This window comes from Musa acuminata, chromosome BXJ1-9 (assembly GCF_036884655.1).
Source record: "Musa acuminata AAA Group cultivar baxijiao chromosome BXJ1-9, Cavendish_Baxijiao_AAA, whole genome shotgun sequence".
In the NCBI taxonomy this organism is placed as follows: domain Eukaryota; kingdom Viridiplantae; phylum Streptophyta; class Magnoliopsida; order Zingiberales; family Musaceae; genus Musa; species Musa acuminata.
In genome coordinates, this window is record NC_088335.1 from 5,184,947 (window position 1) to 5,203,325 (window position 18,379).

An 18,379-nucleotide genomic window follows, 5' to 3' on the forward strand; every position below is an offset into this window, starting at 1 on the left:
CGGATTAAGTCTTGCGAGTTGACCCGGCCTCGAAACGTAAATAGAATGAACTCAGGTTGACTCGCGATCCGACTCAGGACAATCGGTCGACTCAATGCGTTGATATAAGAGAGAAGAAGAATGAAAGAGAGAAGCGGAGGCCGCGTGCGAAGGCCAAGTGACCGAGCGACGAACGAGCCCTAGCTTTTTCTTTGCTGCCGCTGCCAACATCGCCGGGGATCCACCTCCTCTCGGCCGCTACCGCAAGGCACCTTTGTCGCAGCACAAGTCGCCTCCTCTCGCCGGTACTCTTCTCACTAATCGCTTCTCCTCCCGTCTCCTCCCTTTCCTTCCGTCTCTCGTCTCGTTTGCTAATGGTTGTTTATGGTTTCTCAGATTTCTGTCTTTTAGGGTTTAAGCGTTGGACATTGGCTACGTCAGGCGGTGGGTGACGCAAGAAGAACAAAGAGAGGAAGAAGGTGCATATCCTTTATAATGTTTTATTTTCCTTTTTTCCTTGTAATTTATATTTTATATTTTGATTTTTTTCGTATGGCTGTCACTTTCTCCGCTAGATTTGAAGATGGATATTTCTTTTGAAGATGGGAAAAGGTTATGGTCTCTTATGTGGAACAAAGAAGAGCTGATCACAAAGAAAAGGAGGTTGGCCATAATACCTTCACGGAAACAATAGAGAAAAAGGAACTAGTTGGCCTTTGAATTTCCAAATTTCTAACTAACTAGAATTATGTTGTTTGGTTATACTTAAACAAGGTAGTATGAAGGATATATGTTGAACAAATTAATATGTTATTATTTCTTTTAGTGTTGTACCAAGGACATAAAATTATGCCCAATATGAGTAGTCTAAGAGTAAGTTTGGATTTGAGGTACTACGGCAAGCGCAGGATCCTCATCATACTATCTGATTCACTTGATGAAGCAATGTTTATTAACGAGTGTCGGTAGCTAACCTTATTTATCTTAGGAAGTACATGTTTTTATCTTTTCTAAATGAAAGGTGCACATGATTTGTGAAAACCTGAAGTGTGATATTTTTCCTTATTATTACTGACACAACACTTTGTGCAGATTTTTGATGGGATCACTGTTAGCTTCTACATCTGAGGGGAGCCAAAAGAAGTTTAAAAGACCCAAATTTTTGTCAGACTTGTAAGTGCATTAATTATGATTGCCCACAGGATTATCCCATTTTTTTTAACATTCTATCTTTTATTATGATACAAAACAATTAAATACTGCTCCAATTGCATAAATTGCAAAGAAGTAAGCTAATAATGCAATAAACTGCTAATAACGAGACTTTTAATCCTCGGATCTCTTTAATCGAGGTGTCCATGTTTAATCAATTATCAATTTATAACTGAAAACTTGCTAGATTAAGCAAATGTTCTTTTATAGGAGGACTATTATCATATCCTTTCCTTTTCCAGTGATTTGTTTGTGGCAAGCTCTTTCAGATAATTGTCCTAAAATGTTCCAACAAACAATTTGGTGATCTAGATTTATTCTTCAAGTGTACTATGGGAGCTAAGAGTTAATAGCTAAATGACCATGTATGGATGGATTATACTTTACAATTTTTTTAAATCTTTTGTTTTATATTTTTATTGAATTTTTATTTTTATCCTTGTTCTTTATGTCATTCTTTGTTCCTTGTTCATAACTTCACATATATTTATTTTTGTGATCATTTTTCATCTTTTATTCCATTCGTATCATCCTTTATATTGTAGAATATCATTCAATATATTTTAAATATATTATTTATAAAACTCTCCTCCTTGATACAGTGAAAATAAAGGGTATAGCTAATTTTTATGCTGTTTTATTTTTTTAACTTTTGGATTTTAATTTGGCTCAATCCTTCTTTATCCATATTCTTTTCCAAACTTCCAATCTCGTCGTTGATCATGCTTTGAAACTTATAGCAGATGATATCTTCTAGAAACCATTGGAAACTAGGTCAAATGATACATTGGTAGATTATGTTATATTTATTATGAATGTACAAGAAAATTATGTTATATTCATTATGAATGTACAATAACAACTTGTAGATGGAGTATGCAGATCCAAATTGTATTGACATGGTTATATAATTTTTCGACATAACATCAGCTTACTTGGTGTGTGTCCATAGAAGATAACTCTCGTATAGGAGAAAGATTAATTCTTTGAAGTTTGTCCTACAGGAGTTGCATCCTTGTAGGAAATCAAACCTTATCGATCCTTTGACCATAGTGCTCACTTCCTAGGTGCTACTTGGGAAGTATATTCTCCCATGTGCCACTTGGGGATTCCTGAGCATTGAAATTGACAGTTTATTCCTTCCATGCCATTTTTTCAGCCAATAATTGGATAAAATCCTATCACAAAACAGTAACTGGCCTATTGTGACACCATATGACAAAAACAACACTCTTTGTACACATGTTTATGGGCACATCAGAATTGTGTCTACCTAAAAACATTAACTTTGTGGACTCCAATATCCCAGACACAAGTATGCTCCTAACACAAACCATAACTTGTCCTAGCAATATGTGGACACCTTTGAATGGGTTCACATAACACGCAGCAGTATTTTTCTTTGTCGCAAGATATTTTGCAACATGCCAATCAACACAACAGTCCTTGGGTCTTAAAAAGTAGTCATAGCAGGTGGCAGCAACAATGAAGACCACCATGGCTATTTGCAAGGGTGAATTATAGATTGCAGGTGCAGTGAAACCATTGTTAGGCATCCATCATAATAGGTGGCTACTATTCTGGCCACTCTACAATGGGCTTATAGCACCCTATTAACAAGCTTTTTAACCAACCAATGCAATTAACTCTTATTAAATTTCTAGATCTAAGTTAATCAATTCAATTTGAACCAGTTTAAATGGAATAGTTTCTTAATCCAAATATTTATTCTTGCTTTGATTTACATCCCTGGCCTTGCTTTTACTATCATATTGTGGATGATGGATGATCATATCATTTCTGCAATTTTGACATTATATAAGTAATGGATATCTGGTTATATTTTGATATTATATATTATTACCACTTCACATGAAACATACATGCTTAGTTCTATTATCTATGTGAAAATTTGTTCTTTCAATATTTGATGTAGTAAATCGCTTGATTTGTTTGACAATAGACTACGGTACCAGTGATCTGCTTTAGATTTATAGCACCTACAATAATTTTTGGTAGTTGGCTATTCATCATGAATACCCTCTGCTGTTACATCTTGCCACAATATTTGTGCTATTGCACTTCAGCATCTTTTTGTTTACCTCTAGCTTTCTCCTATCTAAGAGCTCTTTTGCTAAAAGCTACATGCATGCAGAGAATAATCTTTCTACTGTATTTTTTATTCCCACATAAGTTTTCATCTACATGAATATGGATATCTTGATCATTTCAACTTGCAATATATGTTTACTTAGTTTTGTATATTTTGCCATGATTATTGCATGGGTTATCAAAACTAATGGTCATTTGCTGCTGTTGGTGCAGGTACTTACTAGAGTCATATGTTCGGAATGATGAAGTAAGTTTCTATGTTAATCAGTTGATATGTTATAACCTTAATACTAGAGTATGAAAATTTCTTAATACTTCAAGTCAGTCATGATACCACAAGTCTGAGTAGCACTTGCACATACAAATGGGAATTATTATCTGGAGCTAACAGGATCAAGCTTATTTTCTGTAAAAGGAAGGACAATTTGTTCCATTGCTAGGCAGTTGATATTAGATCTAAGAACTTGCAGGATTGGGATCATGTTCAGTGTCGGCTAGGGATTTTGCAATTTGGATTGGTCAGAATTGGTTAAGCTGACATGACGTGCTAGTGTCGCATCATATTAGACCACTAATATCATGTCAATTGACATGATTTGCTGGAACAAATTATGCTAGATGACTAGAGAGGAAAGGAAAATTTTCTAAAAATATTACACGTGTTTATTTAGGGGTAATTTTTAGTGTATGCATTTAACTACCACCAACATCCTATCAGACAGAAGGGCTACAGGTTTTTCTTTTTTGCCTTACCATGAACTCTTTTCAGTGCCTACTTCCATCAATCCCTTAGGTGCCATCTTCGGATTGGCTTGAAGGCTGCAAAGTTTGAACTTGTGGTGGAGATGAGTATGCTGAGGTGTATTGCTTTAGTAAATGAGATGGAATACATTTTAATATTTGGTGGAGATGAGTATGTTGAAGTGTATTGCTTTAGTAAATGGAGTACATACGATTATTGGAATTGGTTAGCATGAAAAAGAAGAGCAGCACAATGTTTGACGCTGCAGGCAGTGCAGAATTTAGGGAGGGTCTATGTTCACAGTGAGCCAAATTTTAAGGTAGTTTAGACATTTTGAGAGTTGAAACAAGATTTTAACTGCAGTATAAGGAAAGATGTGTGTATTTAAACGATAATGGAGAATTTGAAAAAAAAACAAGAAATAAAAATAATTGGTTAAGATATAATGGATCTTTAGTTATTGGAGGATTGTCCGTTGGCAAAAGCCGCAAAACTAATTGGTTGGAAACGATCCATATAATTGACCTCAAATAGTTCACAACAGAGGCTTGTTGCAAAATTATGCATTATCTTGCTGATCTGTTTATTTATTAGGCATAACTTCTTCAAAGTGTTCTTGAGCACAGCCACATGGTATTTTTTCCATTGATGCAACAACTGCTTAGTGAGGAAGTAGCCAGCTCGTCTTATTTTCTAAGACCTGCCAGACGACTAGGAACTTAATATTTTCTGTAGTGGTTTTCATTTAACATGTTTCTCTTATTTCTTTATCCATTGTAAAAGGAAGCCTGTCATTACTGCCTATACATAAGAGTGAATCGTCATCTGGAGCCCAAGACTTGACCAGACAAGTTCAACTCTACTATTTAGCAGAAAGCAGTCTTTTAGTCCTCCTTACAAACTTAAATCATTCATTGTGTAATTTGGGTTGAGCTAATACTAATCCTACCATTGAGCTATGATCTAGGCTCATAAGTTTTTGACACGGTTTTATGTTGGTTATTAGTGGCCTAACACAATCCTCCATCTTTTTCATTTGAATTTGGCGTCAACATTGGTGGTGTTTTTAAAACTTGTAATAGTACCCAAAAAGAATAATTACATTGCAGATAATGAAACTAATCATTTATTTGGGAATAAAGGAATGCCACTAGAAACTACTGAGGCCCTTGAATTATGCTTTGTGGTTGTGCATAAATGCAGTACATGAAAAGTTTTAACACATCAGCTATCTAGGTTTCTTTTCAAGAATGTAGATAATATGGTGGATTTTGCTCTCCATGGTATTAATTAATGACTTTTGGCAGTAATTATGTAGTGGCTTGGCTGATTTAGTATTAATTGCATGTATAATGAATGCATTTAGAATACCAAATTCTCCCTGCATGAAGTTATTCTAATATCTTTCAAAAGTTTATGATTTTGAAAAATATCAAACTTCCTTTAGTATATTGATCTTTGACAGCAAAACATTGATTTCCTGTCATTCTTTTAGACAATCACCAAGCTAGTCATTCGGCGTTACTATGATTATTCATTGCCAATTTCTGTTTGCTTAAAATGACTTATTTACCAGGTTACCAGTAAATCAGTCAGGATTACTGTTGAAAGAAGTTTTGCATGTTGTAGTTGTGAAAGCCACCATGTGGTTCAGGACTACTTGCAACTTTTTCAAACAAATGACGGGGAAAATAGGTGCAATAATGGTCTCCCATTGAAACAGTTGACACCGTCTTTGCATAACACTCATATCTCTAGTCTTTGTCTTTCATCTGTTTCCAATATGTTGGTAGAGCTGGATGAAATGTCCTATCAGGAGCTTGCTGCAACAAGCAGAAAACTTCGAGGTGTATCACTGGTCCCTCAATTTCCACCTGCCCGGTGTACTGGAAAGAGGGATTTGATTATTGAACGGGTGAAGAAAAGGTTCAATAAATTGCTGTCAAATCTCAAGGATGGGGATGCATTGCCAGAGCCATTAGTTAAAGCATTGTCCATTATTTATTTATCTTACAAGCATAGATCCAGACATATTGATATGCTAACATCAGAGCTGTACCCCTTTCCACCAGAGACAGTTGGCTTGCACAATGATATCATAAATGCCCTTTGGTTGCTTCCGAAGGTTAAACACGATGAGCTTAAAGCTTTGCACACTTTACTGGATCCAAAAGTTGAAGTTCCTATAAAATGTTTCAGGAATGCACTAAGGAAATACTTGATAGAATATTTGTTCGAATGCAGTGAAACAAGTATCACACAGGAAGCATTGAAAACTATTGATTTTATAAACAGGAAGATGCAAAGTCAGACTCTTGTGTTCTCTAAAGAGACAATAGAAGAGGAGGTTGAAGCCGTAATGATCACAAGCCGTCAGCTTAAACAAATTACATCAAGGGTTTTTTCAGGACGGAGTGATGATGCAAGACAATGTTTCAAGGGGTTTGGTGATGACAAGAACATTAATTCTTTTAGTATTGTTGGAACTGACTATTTTATGAGTCTTGGTGACAATGAAAATGGGCAGATGTATAGTTCTTGCTCTAATTATGAAGCAGAAGCCAATGGGGATTCAGGACGAGGCGTCTCCACATCATTCACCACTAGTAGCAACTCTTTTTTACTCACTGGGACTGCCGATAAAATTAGTGGTAATAACACAAAGATGCCTGAAGTTGAGCATGATAATGATATTGATATAGAGAAACCTTGTATTGAGGAGTCAGAAAAGCTTACTCCTGAAAGGACTTCCCAAAACACAGGAAGCATGGGAAGAAAGTCGGTCCAAGAAATCTGTGATGAGACAGCATTGGTTGCTTATAAACTTATTGGTTCTATGCTAGATAAATTAATAAAAACAGAAGGCCTAGATGCAGATATGTCAACAAGAATTTACTTGAATGGTGGATCATTAGCTTCTGCAGATTTGCAAGGTATGGAAGTTTATCATAAGACAGTTTCCTTCTTGTAAGGCATTTGTACTGAATGAAGCTGCCATTGGTTGTCCAATAAACATACCAGGTGGCATGGATATTTTGAAAACTTCGAAGGAGCAGACAAGGTCTCGTATTTTTGTTCAAACTGTTGAGGAGCTAGTACCTTCTTTGACAAAGAGGTAACACCTTCACCTTAAGCAAAATAATGCACAATCTAAATATTAAGGCACAAATGAATTTCTGATTTCTGCATATGCTGATTAAGTTGGCTTGGGAGGAACTGAATTTTTAGCTTCTTATTTTGTATCTTGCTAATGCTGCAGTTGTATTAGAAGAGTGAAGAATTTGATGGAGAGCTGATATAGATTTCTTTCCCAAGGTGATTCAAGTTTATAAAAGGAGCATCGTGGCTGGCAGACACCAGAGATCATCTGGAGTCAATGACATCATGCACCCCTAGGAGTCCAAATTTTTGACTCAAATAAAAAATTCCCAACTGGAGAAGCTATAATTTTTCTTAACCAGTTAATGCACTGGTGACTTGAATCTCACTCTCTCTTGGTATACTCATTTCTCTATCTATCTATAAAGTTCAGTAGGTTTATGTACTGTTTGTGCTTTTGTTGTTTTGAATTTTTCTTTAAACATTACATTAAATGTTCATATAATTTATGCCTTCAGAAGTTTATCTATAAGAAATGAATGTGTGAGAAGATAAAATTTACATTTGACATTTTAGATAGCATATACCAGATGCTGGGATGAAGAACCCAAATCCTTGGTCTCATAGTAGAAAAGAAGGTTGAGAAAAAAAAAGGATGGAATTGGAAAGGAGGAAAATTAGTGGGGTTATTAGGAAGTACACTAGCCATATCCAATGAGACCTTGTTCATATAACCCTCCCTTGAGAGAGAAAAATGTATTGCTTATATCATTAATTATCGAGTCAAAGTTTAAGTGTTGGATTTGATTACCTGTCGGGTCAACCAGCTGATTGATTTAGCCATATTGTCATATAAGATTAGTAGAAGTGAAAAACAGTGTTACTTTGGCCGATGGCCAGAGTGATGAAGAGAGCAAAACACTTGTGGATCAACAATGAACATAAATGATCAAACATATGATCTCTTAGGCTATGTAGACTAATAAGGTTAGGTAAGCAGTACATAGTCATAAGTTTCAAAACAACTAAAGAAAATAATAAGAAGTTATTTCATGATACTGTTTTGTTTATAAAGTTTGTAAAATTCTCTTAAATATATCGTCATGCTCATCGTGAAGTGACAGATCCTCTGGTATCATCAATTCAGATTAAATCTTTTATTTTTCTGTTCTTCAAAAACAATTTCATGTGATATACAACAGTACACAGTAAAAGATCTTTAACACAAATTAGGCTGGAACATGTAGCATACAAAAGTGAAGGAATATTGAAATGTAAAAGAAACAAACCCAGAATAACATTTTGTTTCATTGTGATGCTTAAATGTATTCTTGCCCATTCTTTTGCTGTCCAGAATGTATAGAAGAAAAACTGACACTTGTGATTGTCACCTCTATTCGGATTTAATCTTCCATATATTTTCTATTGTTCTTTTGCTGTTGCCTACTTCTACTTGTTAAAGTCTAAGTTGAATTATAATTTTAGATACATTGATACTTGGATGAATGGTTCTATCTTGACAGGGTCTCGACCTCTAAACTCAAGGGACTAATTGTTAATTCCCTATTTGTAATGACACTCATAATCCTGCTTTATTCCATCTGCTGCGAAGCACAAATTGATCTTTATAGAAGGACTAATAGGTCTGAGGGATTCAAAGGATAATTTTCTTCTCCAATCCCATCTAATCATGTGCTTACATAACTTTGTCATGGAATATGATGGTCATCTTAGATCTGTTTTTAATACTGCAGACTTGTCAAGAAAATATAGTTGCTGCGGGATGCAAACAATGCAACGCATGCATGCACTGATCGCAGAGCAAATCTTAGCAGGTCTCTTCTGGACTTCGCCAACCGTTCTACAGAGTCTGGATGTGACGGATGACATTTGAAGAATCCCAAAGGCACTTCTCCGCATCTGCGTGCAATTTCTTTTGTCATGTTTACATCCCAAGAGCTGCAGATTCTAATTCTAATGCTATTTTTGTTATTAACATGATACAATATTAATCAATATTTATTATTTTTTTTCAGTTTATACCAAATGGTGTGGATTGATAACAGTATTGAGATACCAATTCGGTAGATTATAAAAATCTTTTTTTATCATTTGATGCTTGTTTATTAAAACGCTATCAACTCTTTATTTATCATCAAAGATGTACTTTTGCAGGGATATTTAAATCTCTTATTATACAAGGTTCGTAATATTGTATCGTATCGGTATTTCGATCCGGGCTCGGTACTGATACGGTACGGTGTATCGAGCGGTATACCCAGGTGTACCGAGCGGTACAGTACAATGCAGTGCTACAGTGCAGATCGGTACCGGGCGATCCGTGTACCGTTGGTCTGTCGGATCGGTATATACCGTCCGTACCGGGTGGTACGATTCAGTATGGCAGACACTGTAATATTATAAAAATAAAAGAGAAGAATGCAGCCATGCTAAGAACATCAGCATATATAACAAAGTATGTGCTTCTAAAGATTTAAAGAATGAATTTTTTAATGAATCATTGATGAGATTTAGTACGATTTTATGCCCTAAAAAGCATCGAATAAAAAATACATTGACTCGCTAATCTATATGAAACTAAATGTGATCTTATCATAATTCTATATAAAGTTATATTTACGACGATATATCAGATCCCATTGGCACCGGTAAGATGTGCCCCCAGCACATTCAAAGTCGCAAACCGGTTCTCCTACTCGACCGTTATCGTGAACCGGACGGCCCAGGATCCGGGTCACGGCCGCAATTGGCGCGCACGTAACCAGAGACGGGCCCACCGTTTCGAAACCGAAACGACTTTGCCCTCCCCAACCGTCTTCGCCGCGGTGAGCTGCGTCGTCTAATCTTCCAATCACCGAACGAGTAATCGAGCCGAGCAAGTCATGGATCGGGTCGGAAAGAACTACTCACCGCACGGGATCGTCGTGCGCTCTCACATTTCGGCGGCGTCCGGAAGAGCTTTTTCGGATGAAAAGAAGGGGAAAAGTGGGGGAAAATTGCATTGGCTCTGCGGGATTTTAGGGTACCGGTCTCCGCAAAACCCTCCGCGCTTCAGATTCTGTTCTCGATCTTTTGATCCCAATTCTTTCTTGCGCCTCTCGAAGGAAAAATAACGTTTTTTTGTTCGAATTTCCTTCGTTTTCTTTCTTTCCGTTTCGAGGTGGAGGTTCCGCTTCCAGATTCTTGTTTTAATCTAACAGTCTGGTTCTTGGTTTACCCTGGAGTGGTGGCACCTTTTGTTCCAAATCTTGTTCTTGGAATCAGTCGGCCCTTTAAGTTTCCTTCTCCGGCCATATTCGGGTTCGTCGATTGTTTGGATACAAGTTGAATGCTGTCGAGGAGGATACTGTGGATTGGATCTCGTTGTGAATTCTAGAGAAAAGATTGGATTCCTTTCGTAGCTTTTGAAAATTTGGGACATCATCAGGTTGAATGCAAGTTAATATTGGAAGGCATTGGAAGTGAAGATTGAAATCGGAGCCTAATACAAGGCTGCAACGTCGATTTTTGGGTGATGCACTTACGCCATCAATCAACTGGTTCAGCAATAAGAAACGAAGAGTGCGTGCTTTAGTGGTTCTTATGGGCTGCATCTGCTCCAAAGGTATCAGCCGGGATGGCGAGACCCACCGAATAAAGTCCTTGAAGCGGTTCCTCACACTCTCGAAGAAAGGGGTGGTTGTGGCAGCTAGAGTCGATGTCGCTAGTAACGGAAACCCTATGGTTGCGACACAAGATAATGCGGTGACCAATTCCCTGCCTCCACTGGTTGGTGAACGTGGGAAGACCGTTGCAGGTGGCGGGCTCCAGAGACGGGTTACCCTTAATGCTGGGGCAAATAGAGATAGTTCTGAAGCTGTGGGTGTGCCAAATGAGGTGGAAGGCAGCTTAGAAATTGTTGATGTGCCAAATGGGTTCTCCGGAGAACATGTTGCTGCAGGCTGGCCTTCTTGGCTAACTGCTGTTGCTGCAGAAGCGATAGATGGGTGGATACCTCGGAAAGCTAGTTCCTTTGAGAAACTAGATAAGGTTGGAAAATACTTGCCTTCATTTTCTTCAGTTATTGATGTTTTAATTTTTTTCTGCTTCATTGTCTGTTGGATTTATCGCTGCTTTGTAATCTGACAGAGTCATGTTTACGTGCCTTGCTTACAATTAGAGTATGATACAACTAAAAAGATCTATTTGGTCACCTAATAGCATCACAATAGTACTAATATGCAAGTGCAGTAAAGGATGGTTCCAACTTGCTTAGTTGTTGCAGGGGGAATAATGAGAAACTGAGATCCATTAACTAAAAGTTGTTTGATATCGTAACCACTTTCTTTTCTACATCTGGTCCTTTTTATGTAGACCATCCAAGGACTGGTTTCTAATGCCAAAAGATTGTCGTTTTCATGATAAAGACGAGCAGATTACACTCTGCCAGCCGAATGAAGAATTCGACCTTCCCTAAATAATAGGCCCATATAGGCAGTCTAGCACCTGATGAAACTAAGATAAATATGGTTTATGATTTTCTTAGTTCTTACTATAATCCTCTTTTGCTTCAGCCATGCCTACTATCAAGCCACTTCAACAAATGAGCACAGAATGAAGATCAGGATGCAAATGTTATGTAACTTCAATTTTTAACACTTCATGGAATGAAATCATTGATGTCCATGGTTTACACATCGATGTTATTGATTGTTGATGTAACTGTTTTACTAGTTATTTCGCTTGGAAATAAAGGCGTATATGCATCATGATCAACAAGATAGTCAAAATGATTGTTCATATCTAATTGTTTTATACTTTTATCCTCAATTAATGGCAAATATATGTTTTTACAGTATTAATTTCAGGCTTGCTAAATTCTCTGAGATAAGATTTTATTTGGTCCTTTGATATATCCACCAGTTTTCCATCTTTGCTAAATATATCACATTTGCAGATTGGACAAGGGACCTATAGTAATGTGTATAGAGCCCGTGATCTTGAAAGTGGTAAAATTGTTGCACTTAAGAAAGTGCGATTTGTTAATATGGATCCTGAAAGTGTCCGCTTTATGGCTAGAGAAATTCATATTTTGCGTCGGCTTGATCACCCAAATGTTATAAAGCTTGAAGGTATAGTTACATCACGAATGTCATGCAACTTGTATCTTGTTTTCGAGTACATGGAGCATGATCTCGCTGGACTTGCTGCAAGGCCTGGTCCCAAGTTTACCGAACCGCAGGTTTCTCTTATACATTGTCAATTTCATGTAGATTTTCTGAAAAATCGATATATTTGACCATGTTCATATGGATTTCAGGTGAAGTGTTATATGCAGCAGCTACTTGAAGGGCTTGCCCACTGCCATAGTCGAGGGATTCTGCATCGGGATATTAAGGGCTCAAACCTTTTGATTGACAACAATGGCATTCTTAAGATAGCAGATTTTGGCCTAGCAACACTTTTCAATCCTTATCAGAAACAGCCATTGACAAGCCGAGTGGTAACATTGTGGTATCGGCCTCCTGAGCTTTTACTTGGTGCTACAGAGTATGGTGTTGCTGTTGATTTGTGGAGTTCTGGTTGCATACTTGCAGAGTTGCTTGCAGGGAAGCCCATCATGCCTGGAAGAACTGAGGTATAACTGATCCGCTCAAGTACTCAAATAGATCTGGTTCAGGGAAATGAACCAAATGACTTCTAAATTCTAATAATGTGAATGTGGAAGGTTTCCATTTGGTGTGACGATCCACTTCAAACAGATCATTTATGGACCAGCCACTAAAAATATTTTACTGAAAGTTGAAATTAACATTCCATGTTTTGCATAATTGTCCATGTAATACATGATCACAGGTAAATTGCCATTTTGATGCAAAAAAAAGACTAAGACTTTCTGAAGTTCAACAATTTGGAAATATATAGATGTCACGAATGGGCTACACCTTCAATGCCATTGTTGCTGATATCATAATCTTTTCTTTGCTCCTTTTATTTTCTTAAAGATATTTGCTGCCTCAACCATTCTAGAGGACCACTTTGCACTGGAAACTTTATATCGGAAATAGTGATTAAGATCTTGGTCCAAACTGATGTCTATTGGCAACTGAACTGGCATGATCATACCATACACTCTACAGACCAACACACACACTAACCGAGCACTACACACCTTGATAAAGGACTGGTTGCAGAGGATGGGGGAGCAGAATGGAAGAAGTGGTGGTGGAGGGTGGGAGAGCAGACTGGAAATGGTGGTGGCATGAGGATGGGAGAACAGCATCGATGAAAGAGGGTTGGCGAGGTTGACAGAGTTGTGGTGCAAAGGGAGGAAGAAATCAGAAAGATAAGGTTTGAGAAGAGGGAAAGAAAGGAGGTCCAAGCCCTTTATGGAATGGTAAGCTTACTGTTTGGTAAGATTGTTCATTGGTAATCTTATTCTGGTAAACACAGTGTGGTAAGTATGCCAGGTGATAAGTATACCGAGTGGTTACCATGATGGGATTGCTTAATATTGGTTTGTACTGACTGGTAGAATGTCTTTAACAATTATCTGGTTGAAATCACGCATTTGGATACATAATTATCTCAAGTGACAGAAACATCATTTCTCTTAAGAATGGGTTTAAAGATTTAGGAAATTTCCTGTTTAAATTTTTTTAATAAGTTAGATCTGGATTCCTAAAATTCATGTTTGTTATTTACAAATCAAATTATCTATTTTCTGGGATTCTTCTATTCTTGTTATGGTTCTCAAATTGGTACATAATCTTGACAGTTGCTAACTTTAATAACTTGATTTCTTATCTGACGTATGGATATAAAAACCTCTGTCTAGGTGGAACAACTACACAAGATTTTTAAGCTCTGTGGATCACCATCAGATGAATACTGGAAAAAATCAAAATTGCCTCATGCAACCATTTTTAAACCTCAGCACCAATATAGGCGCTGTGTTGCAGAGACATTTGAAGATTTTCCTTCAGTGGCTTTAACTCTGTTAGATTCCCTTCTTGCCGTCGAACCAGCAAACCGTGGAACTGCAGCTTCAGCCCTTTCAAGTGCAGTAAGTTTTGATTTCACTGCTATGACATTTCACATAAGGTGTTATCTTTAACTCTTGTTGGGACATTTCCGGGATCAAACTTGTGCTGCTTCTGTTATTTAATGAAGAATTTGTCTTCTGATAAATGTTATAATAGGATCCGAGACAGTTCTTTTTCTTCTTTTAGATAAATTGAGAGATAATAATTGTTCATCATACATCTAGTACTACCAGTATCTCATATGCTGCTGTTAATTTTCTTATTTTCTCAATCTGTATTACAAATTGATTGAGTAGAGTATAATTTGTCCAGTATATTTACACTATTTCCTTTGCCTACAAAGTCGTTCTCTTTGAAGTATCCAAATATTAATGAACTCTCTGAAGATCGTCATTGGAGTCTTTTCCATACACATGCAAAATGTGTTACAGCTACCAGTTACTTCTTATTTTCAGTTAAATATGCTTCTAATATGCTATTTGATGATCTAGTGACCACTAAACTCTACTACTTTTCAGTTCTTTAAAACCAAACCATTTGCCTGCAACCCTTCAAGTTTGCCTAAATATCCACCAAGCAAGGAGTATGATGCTAAACTTCGGGATGAGGAAATTAGAAGGTATTTTGATTTAAAATCTGACATGAAACATTTTACGTATTGCCTCATTCTCCTCAAAGGATAAAGCTACTTGTGGAAGATACATACAGGATATTTGTTGGACTATGTTGTTCCACTGGATAATGACATCATTCATTTTCTGCTTTATGGCCTTTTACAGGCAAAGAGCAGAAGCTACCAAAAAAAGGTCAGAGTCTGCAAGACCAGGAAGACGAGAAATTAAAACAAAGCCAATGCCCGACGCAAATGTCAAGCAACAGGTAGATTTCATGCACTTTTGTCAATGCTTTTATTAGAACGTATAATCTCTCGTTTGAAGCTGCTCACAAACTATGCAAAAAAGCAAGAGAGCATCTGTATGTGACATTTAACAGAAACCTTTGATGATTTTGAAGCTGCTCACAAACTAAAAGAACATAGTCTAAAAGAACGTATAATCTAACGTTTGCAGCTGCTCACAAACTATGCAAAAAAGCAAGAGAGCACCATATCCTTGGTGATTTTGAAGGTTAGAAATGTATTATTTGTTATAGGTAGAAAGCCAACTCTGCTCATAGTAATCAATTATCCCATTGTAATCATGTGACAAACTGTTTTCTACTTTCTCATTGGCCGGTAACTTCATGAATATATGATATAGGAACAACCAAGCATAACTGTTTAAGAATGATCGTGATGGCATACATCATCATTTCAAGTTTCTCTCTAGCTTTATCTTTTTGTTGCAAATGCTCTTTAGTATGGTGAAAACCAAATATGCATCTACCTTTTTGTGTTCTTTTAGACTAAGAAACATCTTTGAATTGTGTCTACTCAGTTACTCCAGAGTTATGTCTACATAGTAACCCTGCATCATTCAAGCATAGAGTAGGGTTATAGTCCTTGGCAAAGTCTGGCAGAGACCAACATACTGATCTATCCAAAATTTTCATGGCAATGCCAAGAAAATATGTATTGGAGAAACATCTGGAAACAATTAACCAAAAGCATATCGGCATACTCTGCTTTACAGTAAATAAAAGTTGGATAAGTTCTTATCAAATCAGTGTTTACTAGACAAAAAAAGCTTCCGATTAGAGTTTTTGAGAATGTGTTCTTTCCAATGTAATGCAATACTTGAGTGTGCTCAACGTAACATAATGGAGTACATGTGCTTATGCAGAAATGCATTGATTAAACCATGGATCCCTATAGAGAATGTAATTCTTGTGTCAATTAACTCAGCTCTTCTATTTATCCTATTGGTTTAATTTATCCATTACTGCTGTTACAGAAGAGAAAACCACAGGCAAATCCCAAAACCAGCAGTGAGAAATACAATGCACAATATGATGAAAGTGGGTCTGGGTTTTCAATTGACCCTCCTGTGGGAACAGCACAAAATGGCTTTTATCATCCAGGAATGCACGCTGGTGGATTTGGATCCTCCTTGACCAAGGAAGAGAATCAGGAAGAGCCCCAGGTTCCTGGACGTTCATATAGTTCCATGGGAGTGGCAAATGGCCCTCGGTTGCAGGCACAGAGATCTTATATGCCTTTATCAGGAGCTGCCTTCTTCCCAGGTTCAGTGGCAGCAAGAAGCACTGCAAGCTCAAGATACAATCGGCTTGATGTGGCTGAGCCATCTGACAAGCATATACTTGACAGACCTGCCTCCACCCATAAGAAAGATGACAGAACAGCGAGCAAGGTATTCATATTCATATGTTCTTCTGTGACACCTGAACAAGAATTGCACCATTCATAGTTGTTAAAGTAGTTGCATGTGGCACTAAACTTCAGCATGCTTTCATAGTGAATTTTGTGAATCAAGTCACATCATCCTGTGCAAGCCTAGGGATAATACTATAGGAGGCAATAGAAATGTGAAAGCCTTTGAACCACATGTTTAAATACTTGACCGAATAGAAGATACATGCAATTACAACAGTTTCTAAAACATGATTGGGGTTATATTAATATGTTTCTATATATATTGGCACTTCTTTTGATTTTTTTTATTTGACAAATTTATGTAACCACATCTCTGCTTGAGATTTTTCTTAGTGTACTCCACCAATGAGCATGTTAGGGCTTAAAGCTTTAAAGATAGCAATAATAGAATTTTCTGCTGCTAAGTTGAGTTATATCACTAAGTGCTTGCACGCTTTTACAAATTTCAGGGTTATGGTCCTAGGAACAAAAAAATCCACTATTCTGGACTATTGATGCCCACAGGAGGAAATGTCGAAGATATGCTCAAAGAACATGAGCGGCAGATCCAACAGGTAGTCCGCAAAGCACGCCTTGATAAAGTCAAGACCAAGAAAATTTTTTAAGAAGGATGACTAGTGTCCTCCCATGGCAAAAGATGGTTTTGAGTCATGTATACATCGTATGAATGAATATAAAGGGAGGTAACATGCTCAAGGAGTAGTACAAACATAATTTTGTGAATCATTAGATGCGACAAAAAACATTTGGGTCATTAATTTGGTCAGTAGTGCAACATCGAAGAAGCTTTTGGCGGTGCAGAGCTGGTTACTGTTTGCAGTTGGAAGTGTTTCCACGTTGCTTGCAGACTAAATCTCTAACTACCTGTCATATAATCTTTCTGGAACCTCTTGGTTCGTTTTGCCAAACGTCATCTTGAATAGTTCAAGGATGTCAAGAGCTATGTTGCTAATTCGGTGATGTGTGCACATGATCCTCACTGCCGGGTTTCTTGAAATCTGAAAAGGAAAGTTGGCCTCCCTTGAATGGAAAATTATATGTAAATCATCCTCTCAAGATTCACTGTATATGAAGATAGAGTTGCTCTGTAAATTTTTCTGATAAAAGCTACTTAGAAGGTTTCCTTGTCATCTTTTTATGTATTTTCTGGTGAGATCACTGACATCCATCCGGCACAAGATCTTCTCGTTTCAAATCTTTTACTATCGTCACACAATTCTTAACACATGGAGCTGAAGGTTTTTTGGCTGAAGAGCAAGCTTGCATCAAGAGAATATCTGTTCTGTAGCAGCAGGAATTAAGCTTGGTTTCCACTATATTCCAAGACGGTTTCCAACTTTATTCGAGCTTCGTCAGTACTGTTAATGTTTCAGGTATTTCATCCTTTACTCTGTTGCTTAGGTTAATCTCTACTCTTATTTGATGTTTCATTTTACAATCATTTCATATTGTTCAATTAAGTATCTGGTGCTCGAGCAATCACGTGTATCTGTTGCATAAGTAGAAATACATGTTGGATTAGAAATTGAGAACAAGGACTTACTGATTTAGCTGCAATAAATTGAGTAGTCCCACAACAGCAACTTCTCATAGCTGCACTTTTACTATTTTCTTTTCTTTATGATGTATTTACTTCCCAAATGTACCAACAGGATAGGCCACCATGATTCACATAAGAATCATGTTGGCCATGGTACCTTCCACCATGTTCTTCTTAGTTCAAAAAATAGGAATAATTAGGAGACTATTTCGAACATTTCTAGTCAAAAACTACTTAAGCCATTCCTTGCTTGAAGTCTCATCCATTCTTACTACAGCTTAAGACTCAAGCAATGACTTAAATGAGCAAAAAGATGA

The 18,379-nt window shown here is 37.1% G+C and overlaps 2 protein-coding genes across 6 annotated transcripts; both read left to right on the forward strand.

The window, feature by feature from the left end:
* The first annotated feature begins 46 nt into the window (after nt 1-46).
* Nucleotides 47-9,249, forward strand: LOC135582410 (uncharacterized). Of its 5 annotated transcripts, XM_065082283.1 has the most exons (10): nt 68-284; nt 376-458; nt 555-642; nt 1,072-1,152; nt 3,517-3,550; nt 5,622-6,978; nt 7,067-7,160; nt 7,305-7,542; nt 8,668-8,787; nt 8,899-9,248. In XM_065082283.1, the coding sequence occupies exons 3-8, from the start codon at nt 563-565 to the stop codon at nt 7,339-7,341; spliced, it is 1,683 nt and encodes a 560-aa protein (XP_064938355.1). In that variant the 5' UTR covers nt 68-284; nt 376-458; nt 555-562; the 3' UTR covers nt 7,342-7,542; nt 8,668-8,787; nt 8,899-9,248. The 5 variants fall into 5 exon arrangements, with proteins under 5 accessions (XP_064938358.1, XP_064938357.1, XP_064938355.1 ...); XM_065082286.1 differs by lacking the exon at nt 555-642 and having other exon boundaries at nt 47-284; nt 5,622-5,740; nt 5,839-6,978; nt 8,668-9,249; XM_065082282.1 differs by having other exon boundaries at nt 8,668-9,248.
* Nucleotides 9,250-10,633: 1,384 nt separating this feature from the next.
* Nucleotides 10,634-17,276, forward strand: LOC103997525 (probable serine/threonine-protein kinase At1g54610). Its single transcript, XM_009418769.3, has 8 exons — nt 10,634-11,194; nt 12,102-12,386; nt 12,465-12,782; nt 13,983-14,210; nt 14,709-14,809; nt 14,970-15,069; nt 16,083-16,499; nt 16,972-17,276. Exons 1-8 carry the CDS (start codon nt 10,748-10,750, stop codon nt 17,125-17,127), a joined length of 2,052 nt encoding a protein of 683 aa, XP_009417044.3. The 5' UTR covers nt 10,634-10,747; the 3' UTR covers nt 17,128-17,276.
* Nucleotides 17,277-18,379: the final 1,103 nt, after the last annotated feature.

Coding starts and splice junctions, on each gene's coding strand:
- LOC135582410 (XM_065082282.1), top strand. CDS start 563: ATGGATATTTCTTTTGAAGATGGGAAAAGGTTATGGTCTCTTATGTGG. Junction 643..1,071: donor CTGATCACAAAGAAAAGGAG/GTTGGCCATAAT, acceptor CACTTTGTGCAG/ATTTTTGATGGGATCACTGT. Junction 7,161..7,304: donor GTACCTTCTTTGACAAAGAG/GTAACACCTTCA, acceptor CTAATGCTGCAG/TTGTATTAGAAGAGTGAAGA.
- LOC103997525 (XM_009418769.3), top strand. CDS start 10,748: ATGGGCTGCATCTGCTCCAAAGGTATCAGCCGGGATGGCGAGACCCAC. Junction 12,783..13,982: donor TCATGCCTGGAAGAACTGAG/GTATAACTGATC, acceptor ACCTCTGTCTAG/GTGGAACAACTACACAAGAT. Junction 14,211..14,708: donor CTTCAGCCCTTTCAAGTGCA/GTAAGTTTTGAT, acceptor ACTACTTTTCAG/TTCTTTAAAACCAAACCATT.